Source organism: Anser brachyrhynchus, assembly GCF_964034855.1.
Source record: "Anser brachyrhynchus genome assembly, chromosome: 1".
NCBI classification, from domain to species: Eukaryota; Metazoa; Chordata; class Aves; order Anseriformes; family Anatidae; genus Anser; species Anser brachyrhynchus.
This window is the reverse complement of record NC_137694.1, coordinates 146,110,072-146,124,486: the sequence shown is the minus strand read 5'-3', so window position 1 is coordinate 146,124,486 and position 14,415 is coordinate 146,110,072. Positions and strand designations below refer to the sequence as shown.

Sequence of the window (14,415 nt, the reverse complement as noted above, 5' to 3'; positions counted from 1 at the left end):
CCTGTCTCTGTCCAGGCATGGTCCAATTGGAAATGGCTGTGTCTTGGATGTCATTGCTAGAGAAAAAAGTCCATTTCTTCCCTAAGAGGCTGTTGTCCACTAAGGAGATCTAGGCATTATTTCTTTCAACCTGTCTGTTATCACTCAAACCAGTATCTTGTGCTTGTTTTCTATAAACCAGAGGGAATGTGCTTCATGTAACCCAAGGCTTCCAGAAGGGTGAGGTAAGAGAGAGCTATGCTCTGAGTCCCTTCTACAGTTTACAGTGCAGATATGTCTACAATGATTTGTTTTCCCATTTTCAGGACTAGACAGCTTTTGCTGGTTCAGACAAGTCATTTCATGCTTACCTGTCTCTTTCTAGACAAAGTGTAGTGAGGCCCCAGTTCACCTTGCTGGTGAATCAGAAGACCTGCTGATCACAGAGGGGTCCCTCCCGGTTACAAGATTTAGTTTGAACTGATCTTTTCCCCTAGCTGAAAAGTCAGTTTTGTTGGTGGTGGTCGTGTTTGTTGTTTGATTGTTTTTTTTTTTGTTTTGTTTTGGTTTGGTTTGGTTTTTGTTTTGTTGTTTTGGCAAGACAGGAAAGTGCTTATGGGCTTCCAGACATACGAATGTCCCTGCATCATTTTTAGTCCCTCACAGTGGTTCCTGAGTACGCAAGGAGCATTTTGGAAAATCCAGACAAGGGTTAAGAAGTCTGCAGCACCTTACAAATGATATATATGCTTTAATGGCTAAGTAATTGCTTGTTTCTCTAGTTTTCCAGCTACCTTGTAAGATCTTTACTGGCTGAGTAGGTAGAGTAGGAAAAGCAGCATATCTGCAGTGACAATAAACCAAAAATTACCCTCACGTACATCTATTGTGATAGATGAGACATCCTGAAGGGCAATGCTCTTGGTGGCACTGGCCCCTATGCCACTTCCTCTTCAGCAGAGTTACTTACAGTCTACACCAGGGCATGAGAAATCAACCCCATGTCACGTCTTCTTCTTTTCCCTTAACTCTCAGAGGCAGTTTCTCACTTTTACGATGTATTTCTTGCTAAAACACAAACAAGTTCACAGGTTCTCTCTTCAGCCTGTTAATATCACTTGTATCTCTTTATGTGGAGGATAGATTTTCCCCTTCCAGTACGGAAAAGGATTAAGAAACTCAGATTTGACACAGTAATGGAAAGAGATTAAAGAATTAAAATAATTGGCACAGGGGTTATGGCACAGTTCTCATTGTACATGAAAGTGCTTTAGTGAAAATTTGAGAGGTCAAAATATAAAATTACTTTCCACCATGTTCCTAGTTTTCCCTTGCTGCTGTAGAAAAGCCCACCAGAGAACCATTTTCCCCTTCTACTTCAAGCAATATTGTTTCTCATTTTACAAAACCACTACATAAAATTTTGTGGTATGCCAGGTTTGATTCTGCTCCCTCTTGAATTTCTGAAAAGAAATCACCAACTATAAGTGCAATAACTCTCAGAAGTTACACTGTCATGGAATACAAGGAGTCAGAAGAAATACAGAGTCCACGTGGTGAAACCTATCTTGGAAGAGAGAATGTTCAACTTCATTTGGTCAGACATTCAGAAACAAGACTCTTTCCTTTTAAACAGTATACTGCTGCAAAGAATGGTTTTAAATTGATTTGACATTATTATACTGCAGTAATCTTCCCAAATCCATGCTAAATCAAATGCTTACAGTGTGCAACCTCTTATAGTCCCTTGTAGCTATGTTTTCTATGGTTCTCCTACTGCAGTAATTTACCCTTCCTTCTCTAGAGAGATTTCGTTCTATATTTCCATACCATTGTTTACAATTACTTCAAAGTGCAGTAAAATAAAATAAGCGTGGAAGTCTGTGCAAAGATCAAAGAAGACTATCGTAACAGTTGTTTTGTATGCAGTTAAATCTTACAAAAATACAATTCCAGAAAGTCGGTGTTACAGAAAATGTGCCTCCACTGCAAGACAGTATTCACAACGCCAGTCTGTGTGAAGGTTAAGGGAAATGTGTTGGAGCCCAAAGGCAGTCACACACCGAGGACATTGCAGTGCTGCACTTGACACCTCTGTCACACCACCAGCACTCAAAGAAGTGAGGTGGAGTTAACACTAACAAGCACCAGTGTAACAGAGTACAGGATGCAACCCTTCTTGTTACAGTCTGATGTGAGGATTTCCAGAGAGGAAAGCACTTGCAGTGTACAGTAACATATCTTTATTGGTCCACTAACACACAGGAAGCATAGTAAATATTTTCAAGTGCCACCTACTGGCACTTTATCTACTATTTACACAAATGCAACAATTTTACAGAGCAGATGAAGGACTCTAGAAATTGGTAAGTCTCATCAGCTCTCTGGTCAACAGTTGAGCAGACTTCAAAGCTACACATTACAGCATTCTGCGTGCAGCATGAATAACATACCTTTCTCCTGAGCAGTTCAGAGACCTGCAAATGTGAACTAAATCTTTGTAAATCCATGTGAAGCAATTGCAGTCAGTGGAAGAGCATTCTCACTGCAAGCAGGAAAGCTGGACTCTCCAGAACAGTAGTTATCCAGTTCTTGGTTCCACTGCAGGTCTTGTGATATATTTCTTTTGAATGTTCCAGCTCCTGGAGCTAAGACATTGCATGAGAGTATAAATTCTGTTTGGGAATAAAATGATTCATGTGTGTGTTTCTGAAAGGTGGTGGTGGGAACTTGAAAAACATTACTTCCATCAAACTTGGAAGCAAAAAAGCAAATGTACCTACAGTACCTACAGCTTTATTATTATTATTTATTAAATCTTAGAGCTTAAGAGAAGGGGAAGAGCTGGTTGAATAATTTGCATATGTGGGCTTGGCAGCATTGCATGAGTTGAATGAGGAGTCTAGCATCTCACAGGAATGCTGTGGTGCAGCTGGCAAAAAATTCTGGACTTTCTCACTCACAAAGTCCTGCCTGCAAATTGCTTCACTGATCAGTACATCTGATTGTTACTAATGATACATACTGATTATGTAAGTGCAGCCTGGGCTATTTTTGTCTTTGTTGTGTTCCCCCCGCCCCCGTCCCCACCTCCACCCCCTTGTTTTGATACTAATGGTACTGTCACTTAATGTGATGCCCCTCTATATGGCTATTTTCCTTGCAGAGCTGAAGTACCTAGAATGTTGAAAGAAATTATTTTAGAGATTTTAAGATAACACAAATTAATGTAATGACATCAGAGTGATTCAATATAGCCGTGTTTTTTTTAGGACAAATTATTAGTCTTCTCCAACAAAGATTTATATTGCTTGCAGAACTCACAAGCGATATTGAGGCTAGGGTCTCATGAACCAGTTTAAAAGAAATTATAAATCTAAACGAACACATCTAAGCATGAACCCTGCCATTTTTTGAGACCAAAGAATGATTTATTATGAAAGTTATGAAACCTTGGACCCTCTTATGTATTAAAGAAACTTATTTATGACCACATAGTTAAGTCTGAATTATTGTGCTTATTCCAAGCACTGCTTTTGCAAGATTTATGACTCAGTCATTCTACTACTACCAGAGATGAAACTTGCCATTCATAACCACAATGAAGAAAAAAAAAAAAAACTCGCGATTTTTTAAAATACATTCAATCAAGCTTCAGAACTACAGAAGTGAAAAATGTTTTTATTATTATTACTATTATTATTAGAAAAACTTCATACATGCTGAAAGAGGTCGTGACCCTGTTTACCTTAAAAAATGACTTATATTTAAGTCTACAATTTTACTTGTGCTAAAGTCCCTGAGGTGTTTGAGCTCATTATTTACAGTATTGTTCTTCTAATGTAAATGTCTGAGAATTATTGTGAAAAGCAGTTGTTGAAAGCTTACAATAAAAAGAGTAGCATTCATAAAACTATTTTCTTGCACTCTGAAAAACTATCTCATTTGAATAAAAATAATTTCAAATTTTGCCGCTGACATTTATAATGCATTCAGGTCAACGACAGTGCTGTTTAAGGCCAAGGAAAAAAAGGGAATTATTCCCATCCCTTACTATCCAGAGCTACCAGACATCAAATCTTTAGGGAATTATCTGAGAGAAGGATTCTTGATATTAGAGTCACATGCCCCCTGGACAAACAACAATTACTTGTCTTTACAGACTGAAGAGATAACCAGGATGTAGAAGCCCTGGATTATAGCTGATCCATGTAATTCACTCCTGTCTTGAACTTAATTGCAAATGTGGAATGCATTCCCCTGGAACACCATGGTAGTCAGTTTTTAACCAGTCCATGGCTTCAGATGAGAGATTTCTGAGAAGAACAGCCCATAGGCTTTATTTAGTGATTACTGCAAGTAAACATTTGGCTGAAAGAGCTACCTCAATCTTGTGTGTTTGTGTCCTCCCCATATAACACTTTGGCTCTACTAAATTTATCTATTCTCACTTTGTGGAACTAAATGTATTCTTCCATGGTTTTCTTTAGAGACAGACAGAAAATCCTCTTGGAATAGGGGCAGCTGGATTTTGTATAGTGGAAATTGGGTGTTTATCAGTGCCTCAGCAGATTCATGGACCAACACCTTGAAGGCAACAAGCAACCAAACATGTTTGACCTAGATTGATATCCACTACCTGAAGATCTCATATCAGGTATTTTTATGACATTTCTGTTCCCTTACTGAAGGATCCTTGCCCCACTAACACAAGGTGTGTCTCTGAAGATGGTTCTACCAGACTTGAGACATTCACTCACCATGTAAAATCAACAGGCATGTGTTCAGAATTTTTAACTGAAACTAATCATTTCAGCTCCAAGGAAATTTGAAATTTTGGTAGGGAGAAGTCATTGTTTTGTTTGGGAAAAGCAGAAGGAAATTCTTAATAGCTACCTATTAGGTAGATAGTTAATAGTTAGCTGCAGGAAGTCTGCAAATTATTGTTCTGAGACAGTTTAAAGGTTTTTCGTACTTTTTTATTTTTTATATTTTTTTCAAAGTACAAGGGTACCCAATGTGTACACAGAAGTCTTAGCTCATTCACAACTCCTATGGCTTGCAGGCTCCCACTTTCTTAATGCCTGAAAGCAGAAGCTGGGGTTCTCAGTGTTTCCAGGTGACAGAAAACTGGTAGCACTGGGGAACTGGGGCAAGACTTTTGCTGTTTGGGTGACCATACATGCAAAGTAAGGCATGTTTGACTGCTAAGGGCCAAACGCTTGGTAAATTCCCTGCTTATCAAGTGTAATCCTTTAGATGAGGGAAACTATCCATGGTAGAAAACACTGGTTTTGAGCCCTCAGTTGCATAGGACCAGCTTCTGTATTACTAAATAAGGGCACATTGTAAATTAAATATATTTCTTTTGGAGCATACTGGGGGCCATGGGGGATGTTAGCATTATGACTGTTAAATGTGTATCAGAATCACAGAATCACAGAATGGTTGAGGTTGGAAGGGACCTCTGGAGATCATCTAGTCCAACTCCTCTGCCGAGTAGGATCAACTAGAGCACATTGCACAGGATGGCATCCAGGCGGGTTTTGAATATGTCCAGAGAAGGAGACTCCACAGCCTCTCTGGGCAAATTCACACAGCACTATGAACCACATCCAACACTGAACTGTCACGGTTATTTTTAAGGCAATGCAGTTGGCATGGTGAAGTTTTCCATTAATTATGAATATACTCGTGTATGTCTTCTGTTTTCTTCTTTCCTTTTGTTTGTATGCTTTTGTTATGCAATGAGCAGAGAATGATAATAATAATGTCATTAATCAGACAGCTTATTTCATCATTATTTCAAGTATCAGGATAAGTCTAACAGAAATTCTGTGATGACAATGTCATTTCCCATAGCTTTCTAGGTCATAGTTGAGTGAGTTTCAGAGATTGCACAAGCACATATAATTTCTAGTTTCCTACTGATTGGTATGATTGACTATGAAGTTTTGTTGACATGTTTGGAAACCTCAGCAAGAATGTACAAAACACTGCCTCAGGCTTCATTCTGTCTTGGAGAAGACCCTAAAGAGAATATTGGGCAACTGCTTGCCTCTATTGAGGGCTTGATTGTTTGTAAGCTTCAGAGGTCTTTTTGCACATTGCTGATTAGTGTGCATGTCAAGACATTATTTGCACCCACTGTGCATACAAACCTTGTGATATGCCCCTGCATGTCACCTTTTCCCATTCTCCTACATTCCTTGTTTTCCTATGGCCACATTCCTGCAAGGAACAAAAATGTTATATGGGGAAACAAAGGATGACATAGGAAGCATTCACAGTCTTGAAAACAAAATAATAGCAAATGATGAGACCAGTTTTCCCGACAATGTAAAACGTCATACCTCTGCAGAATTCACCTGGCCTATGTTTTTTGTTTGAACCTGGCATAATGCCTCTCATTGTATGGTTGACTTCTGAAGTGACTAATTTATTTACACAGTAACTGTGCCCTGAGCTCACTGCAACAGAACCAGCAGAGAAGCTGTCCTGGTTCTCAGGCCAGAGGAGGGTTGAAAACAGCAGGAGATCTCTTAGGTCAACTCCCCAGTGACTAAAGGCAGGCAAGAAACGAGAAAACTTTCAGCCACTGTTTAAACAGCCAGGTCCTGTAGCAGAATTCCAGGTAGGATAGAACATACAAACAATGTTTGCACTGTCTGCAGAAGAGTTCAGCAGGTGGCCATGAGGCATTAAGAACATTTGGCTCTACTTGCAGGACAATGAATAAAATCCAATAGCAGAATGCCCCCTGCATGGCATCTTGGCATCTGTATATGGCCCAGTGTGTAATCAACACCTACCTCTTCCCCTACCAGACCTGCAAGGGGAAGCCCAGATTTCCAGCAGGGAGGAGGTCAGACTAAGCTTCATTTCTGAAGTAGATTTAAGTAGTTTGAAGATTTACTTATTTATTTATTTATTTATTTTAATACATCATAATACCACTCTAATTCTTAATGCGGGAATAATTATTTGGACATTTTGGACAAAAAAAAAAAAAAAAAAAAAACACTATCATAATTGTGTGAGATGTGACTGTCTGTGATAGCAGGGAGCTAGATTCAGTTTTTTGGAAGTGTGTTTCCAGAACCTCATCAGATATTTCATGTGCATGTACACTTGCACCAGTAATTAAGAATAACCAAGCCTGAAAGTCTGCACACTTCCCCATTTATTCTTGCAAGGCCATAGCCAGCTTTCCCTTAGAAAGAAACTACAGATAAATGAAAGTGATTCTGGTTTCAGATTGCATTAACTTGTAGAGCCTTGTGCACAAAAGGACCACTCATATAGTTGTTCCTATGAGGCATCACATAGAGTTTGGCCCTTTTTAGGAAACTCATTACTTAACAATACATTATTGTGTTTGATTGAATTGGCACAGGTATGCTTGGCAAGGCTGCAAGAAGAATCTATGTTTTCAGGCCAAATGTTTTCAACCTGTGTGTGCCTGTGTTCAGGTTTGATAAGGTTATCTGTGGTGCATATGCGTCTAATTAAAAGGTTACATTCTTGTACTGTCCATACAGGCTTCAGGGAGGTTGCATTAGATGCTGAAAAAATCCATCTGGAAAGGCAAGTCTGCCCTTGGCCAAAGCTAGAGCACGGTCTCCATGCACTACTCTTCTTATGTATCTATGATTTCTGCTTCCCTACCTGCATCACCCCCCAGCTCAATAGGAGAGTGGGACAGTGCCTTATTCAGCCTCATCTGCAGTCTATTTGATGTGGTGCTTACAGAGGCAGAAATATAGGATTGCATATTTTTGTGCATGATGAAGTGATTGAAGCAACTCTCTCATGCCTTATATACAGGCTTTAATCAATGTGCCTTTCTCAACTATGTTTCGGAATGAGCCTGGACCCATTGCTGCCATGTGCACCAAGCACATGCTGAACATGCCTACCTGTTGTCTCTGACTGGAGGTCTTAAAGAGAAGGCTCTGTGTTTGGGTAGGAACAAGGTACTCAGCTTACCCAATCTTTTGTCCATATACACTGGTATATCTAGTATTTATATATAACACTAAATTTACTATTTTTATAATTTATATTTTTATAAATTTATATAAGTTTAATTAAATATAAATATAAAGTTATTTATATGCTTATTATATTTAGTTTATACTAAACTTGTAGACTTATTGCAGGCACATCCCAGGCAGGGGGCTTTTGGGATGTGGATGGATTTCAGTCTTGCCGTTTGCAGCCTCATTTTAGGTGCCATTGCAGCTACTCTGGTTCTCTTGTGTAAGCACGGGTACACTGGAAAATTAGGGCTGCCTGATCCGCCAATTTGTCTTCCTCTAACCTGATCTAAGCACAGGTTTTACAGTGGTTTAACTTAATTAAATGTTTATTTTTTTAAGGTAGTAATACTGGTATAATTCTTATCGTATGAACAATTACTTTAGGCTAAAGATTACTTAATAATTGTATACTCTCCACATACAAAGGAAATTATATTGGGAGCTTTGCCACAGTTGGGAGATTGTACTACTACTACTTTGACTACATCGGTCTTATCAGAACAATGCATTTCTGACATTTTTAGAGACTTTAGAGTTGCAACAGTCCAGTTTTTGTGCCTAATATATACTGTGTTGCATTTTTGAAGGCCAAATGCACATTTCTATCATTAGAATAGGACTATTTAAAGACATTGATTATAAAACATTAAGTTTTGCAAAATGACATTAGTTTTCCACTGGTCAGGGAGAAATTCTGTTCCTTCAGTCTAAAAATATTCCAGTTCCCAAACAGCTTCATTTCATCTGCCTTTGTCTCAGTTAGTCTTCCTTCCACCATTTTGTCTTTTCTGTATATGGATGTGGACCTGCTGCGAGTGCTGTGGGTCTTCCTGACTCTTCTTCCCTGTTCTCTGTTTCTTTCTTCCCATTATTCTTCCCTAATGGCAATTCCTTTGCTCTCTGATGGATTCCCAAGTCCCTAATCAGAATTTACTCCTCCCGCTCTTGCAATGTCTTCCCCAACCATTTGCTAACTGTCCTACTTCTGTTTTCCTCTGCCTTGGCAAAATGTTTTTCTGGTGTCAAGAGGAAAATAAAATCTCTGAATCTATAGTATCAGTTCTTACCTGGAAGGTTTTGTTTGCCAGCCTGAGGACTAGATTTTTTTTTCCTATTTTTAATGCTATCTCCTGCAGAAAATGTTTGTTAAGAAACAGCTGGCTGTTTAGGAACAGATGCTCAGATGCTCTTCCTGTGCAGTGATAAGAGCTTTTCTTCCTTGGTTGAGCAAGACTTTTTTTTTTCTTTTTTTTTTTTCCAGTGAAGGACTGGTATGGTTTAGTCTCAAAAAGCCCACTACTGTAAAAATTTCAGATGCAGGTCTTTTGTGAGTTATTAGCTTCAAAAGCAGGTCGTGAAAAGGAAGCAACCTCTGAATCATACTGACCAGATGTGTGGATCACGATGCCACCTCTGGTGACCCTGATTAAGCAGCCATAGATGCAAAGTACCTTTCCTGACCCTAGTTTTCTTGGCCTCCCTTCAATTATCTGGCTGAACACAAATGCCTCTCTGCCCCTCTTATTTAAACAAGTGCAACCTGTTTGCCCAGGGAGACAATTGCTTTGGTTGCCCTATCCATGTCGGTGGTAACAACCTGTGGAGGAAGGTGGCCGTGTCTGCTTTGCTGCAGCCACCTATAACAACCCTGTATGTCGACCTGCACAAGCAAAAGAGAGTGGGGGCAAGGACCCTTCTCACCTCTGCATAGTTGCTGGCATTCAGACATATACATAAACTTCATATCTCTCTCCCTGGAGTGAGATCTGGACCACCAGTTCATGTCACTCACGTTCCACGTGTTTATACACGAGCGTAGCAGCAGTTGCTGATCTTTGAGCTCCCACAACCTTGGTAAAAATGCCTTCAGGAACAGCTCCCTCTGCACCTTCCCCCCACTGCCGGATGTGGCTTACAGCCACAATCCAGCCCTTAGATTGCAAATGGCTTGGAGCAGGGATTATGCTTCTCTTTTATGTTAAACAAGAGCAACCCACACTGAGTGTGCTCATTAAAAAATCATGTTTTTCAACACTGATCCCTTGGGCTATAGTTAGAGCACCACAACATAACTTGCAAGAGACAGGTTGGATTCTCAGGCCAGCCAGGCAAAGAAAAGGATGAGCGGACAGCAAAACAATCTGTTGGAAGAATAAATCCCACACTTAGGGTGGAACAATAAGGCAGCCTTCAGAGGAAGACAATCTTAACAATATGACTGCTTAAATGAATTTAGGAAGGATCCTAACAGGTATGCAAAAGTGGCTGTTTCTGTCAACCAGAAAGATAAGTTGTTGGCCAGAGTGCATCACAAATCACATTAAAAACAAATTAAATTGTACCTTGTGCCATTACTAGAAGGTATATTTCCTGGCTTTGCCTGTCCAGGAAGTCTACCCATCTATAAAGACCACATGCGTAGGTGGATAAGTGACACAAGAAAGAGAAAAATGACTAAGTAGCTAAGCTTATTGTGCATCTTATTAACTTCATAAATGTCCCTAATGATTCTGCTATGGGTGGAGTGCATGAGGGAACTAGCAAAGATAAAAGATGTTAGACCACATAGCATTTTAAGGATTCCGGGCATAAAATAGATGCATCACTTGAGCTGAAAGCAGAATGATGTTTTGAGAAAAACATTCAGACTTTTTTTTTTTTTCATACTAAATACTAGGAACCTTAAGTGGAGAGAACAAGATCCTACCCACAGTTGCTGCTCCAGCAGTTTTGACAGGCTCAGGCCTGTCTGGGCATATTCTTCCATGAAATATCTTCTTGTTGTAGCCTGTTGATCTGTCTTACCCATCTCCATCCACCTGCACAGGGACATTTGCACATCAGAGATCTCAGAGAACAACTGAGATACAAAAGAGGGGGAGAGAAGGTGACTGTTTTCTAAGGGGGTGTGCAGAACCAATTGCATTAGTATTCCCTGTATTCCATGGTCCATTATTTGGGGGTGATATTTGTTAGGCGAGTACCTCTGCATCGCATTAGTGGGGAGGCAGCTCAGTACTTTGAACCTCAACACTCTACCAGTGTGAGGTGAAGGAGGCAAAAGAGAAACTTCTCCATTGTTAAAACCGCCAGTGTGTTATTCACTGTTGGGATAAAAAAGACTGAAGCTTTAAAGAATCCGGCAGAGACACAGATAACACAGAAAAGCAATGTCTCTGCTGCGCAAGACAGGGTGCAAGATTAAAAGGATATATGTGACACAATATATATCACAAAGGATATATGTGAGTTGAGGTCATTTAGAGCTGTGTTTCTCTGCCTGTGGTCTGCAGAATACCAACGATCTATCAAAGGTGTTCCTCAGAAAGAGTCGACTATTTAAATTACAAAAATAACATAATTTCCTCTATTTTTTTCCTATTCATGTAGGTAAGTTTGCCAATGAAACAGGGAGAAGATGTGAGAAGTAATAAAAGATCACTCAGAGTGAATACTGGGCTGTACATGAACACAGCTGTGACGGTGCTGCACAGACTAGGCCATGACTGCCCTTTGAGGAAGTCAGATCAGAAAAGACTGACAAACACCAAGTCCTGCAAGCAGTTTAGCATCTGGCTTTTTTAATTTGTGAGAATTTTCATGCTTTTTGCATGAAGATAGTTATATAGAAAACCCCAGATCACATACTAATGGCCTAATCAACTACGGTTTTAGCTACCCATTACTATTATGGCACTCCTCTTTTTCCTCCTCCTTATCAATGCAGACACAAACTTCTGCTTTCATGGGCTTTGTCTGCATGAATGAAACTAGGGCCTGTTTTATCAGAAGGCAGTGAAAAGAAAAAGTGACCCAAAGTCTCAGCATCACTCTTTTGCACTTGCACAACCTCTTTAAAGACAGAGATTGCCCTGAGGCCTACAACGGGAGAGCCCACAAGCAGTGGGGGTGCATGAGAAGGCCTCCTTTGCCCTGTGGAAATTTTGCTGCTCAAAAAGTGATGGACTAGCTACATCACCCTCTTTCTCTTTGCACTGGAAAGCTGGCATTTTACCAGCATATTGCCCTGATGTCTGGACAGTTTTGACAGGTGGGGCATGTAAACCATATTGTCCTAAGAAAAACAGCCTGTGCAGCCTAAGCACTCATGCTCTGTACCGCTGACACCAGCAGCGATCTGACTTTGGATCAGCAGATGAGAGATCCTTCCTCTGCCTCTGGATCCAGAAGGGGCACGAGGCACACATCCTGCCTTCCCTCCTGGGAAGCCTCAGGCACATTTTGAAAGACTTCCTTGCTTGTGACTGGGAAGATAAGCTTTTGGACCTAAAAATACCATCAATTTGGCCTGCCATGGTACCATCTGGAGATCATTTGTAATTACTATAGTTGTTGGGTTAGCGCACACCCCTTCCAATAGCTGGTGGAGAACTGATGATAACTACCATGAAAATGGCATCTTTATTTATAGCAATGCTGAGAAAGTGCTTAATTGGTTAAAAAGATGGAAAAAAATGTTTTTCCTAATATAGCTTTGAGTTCAGCAACAAAATTGGTAACAATTATCAGAAATTTATTTTAGAAATGCAACATTTTATTAATCTGGAAGCAAATAAGTTGCTTACTAACGAATTTCAGGAGGGTAGGGTGGTGTCCTTTCCAGGGAGTTCCCTTTCCCAGGTGTTATTTTATGCCTCAAATGATGAAAGACATTTTGCTGCTGCTCAATGGGAGAAAGCAAGCTTGTAGTGCAGAGTATGCAGGCACAAGTGAACCAGTTTTTTCCAGCTGGAACTAGGTTGTTGCTATAGCAACATCCAAATGATAGACAGATTTTCTGAATGTGCAGTGGTCTACTGTGATAACAGAGCTTCCAGGATTTCTACTAAATAGCTTCAAACTTGCTAGAATTCAATAAAACCAAATGCCACATCTTTGAAATAACACAAGCAAACAAAAGCCAGTGCAATAACAAAACCATTTTTCACCTAGCTTTCAAATAAAAACCCCACTTAACACATAGCATTTATATTCCTAGACAATATCTTCCTGCCAATCTCTTTTTAGTACACTGGCATACCAAATGACAGACCACACTCCAAGTTTAACACCACCTACAGACCCATTCAGTACGGTGGCACGCAAAGCGTTGTGTGCACAAGATGCTAGTTCCCTCAGTCTTTTTTTAGGATGCATGCTGCCTGCACATCAGTGAGGATCCCATTGAGTCAGTGAAGCCTCTCAAGAACACCCCACTCTCTTCATCACTGTGTTTTGCAGCACAGAGACTAAGTGGCTGAGCACATGGTGGAACAGATATTATATTCATAAACAATCCAAAGAGAAATTTCCCTGGGCCACTTCCATAAAAAATAAAACATACCTGTCTCAGCCATGTTCCCTTGCACACACTGGGCACATAGTTTTCGTTCAAAGCAGCTTCCTCCTCTGCTCTTCCTTCCTGCTCTGCTCCATGGGAGGAGGGTCCAGGATTTTGGTTTTCCAGGAAGAAATCCTTTCCTGAGCACAGCCGGGGCTCGTGAACACTGCAGAGACTATTTGGCTGTGTCTCTTCATCATCCATTACCTCTCAGTGGGAATGCTCCTGCACTGTCTGCAGTCTGCAGCTTACAGTGTGTTTAATGTCCTTTTGCCCCAGTACCCAATCCCTCAGGCAGCTCCTCTCCCTAGGAAGCTGCTGCCAATTATACTGGTGAAATCTTCCCGTGAACTTAGCCTGATGTCTGTAAAGATGTTTTTTGTCCCCAGTGGAATGTAGCTGTAAATCCAAGACAGAGGTTTTGACCTGTTTGTGTGTACGAAATGTAGTCTGTATTTAGATTACTCTCAACACCCTTAGATCTGTAACCTAGTTATTCATCCTCACAAGAGACCTGGTACATAGGAAGGTTTAATAGCAGCTTTGATGTAAAAGCAGCTGATAACTTGGAGACCTTTGCACAAAACAGAAGTCTTGGGTGGAGCTGGAAGCCCAATTCTCTTCATTTCAGGGTTGGATCTTAGGCACACAGCCCTTCTCTAACAAGTGTTTCCAGATTAGATAGAGAAGGTAAACTTTCATGTATGTTAAAAACTCAATGTCTGCAGGAGGAATGATATGTGCAGAAGGGTGTTAGAAGCCAAAATTCACATGCACTTTCAGGTATGGTAGTAGATATATGATTTAGGAATTAATTAATAAACAAAAGAATAACTTACAGTTTATTTAAATAAAGTTATATGCTTTTGAATTTTGGTGGGTTCTAGCTATCTTACTACTTAAGAACACATTGGAAAATACTTTTCCTCTTGCTTATGTGGCTTATACAACTTAGATAACGTGCTGCAGTAAGGCTCAGTTAAGTGAAAAGATGAATTGCCTTTATGATTCACGAGGCACTTTGGATAATTAATTACTCAGCATTTATGGTTT

The 14,415-nt window shown here is 40.1% G+C and overlaps 2 protein-coding genes across 2 annotated transcripts in view; one reads left to right on the top strand and one right to left on the bottom strand.

Annotated features, from left to right (window-relative positions):
* LOC308184717 (uncharacterized protein) overlaps positions 1–13,828 on the bottom strand; it is a 49,055-nt gene extending 35,227 nt beyond the window's left edge. The window contains exon 1 of the mRNA XM_080572081.1: positions 13,366–13,828. Coding sequence (XP_080428207.1) covers positions 13,366–13,566 — 201 coding nt within the window. The 5' untranslated portion in view covers positions 13,567–13,828. The remainder of the gene's footprint in view (positions 1–13,365) is intronic.
* ST6GAL2 (ST6 beta-galactoside alpha-2,6-sialyltransferase 2) overlaps positions 1–14,415 on the top strand; it is a 179,007-nt gene that overhangs the window by 85,948 nt on the left and 78,644 nt on the right. The gene's annotated exons all lie outside the window — the stretch shown is intronic.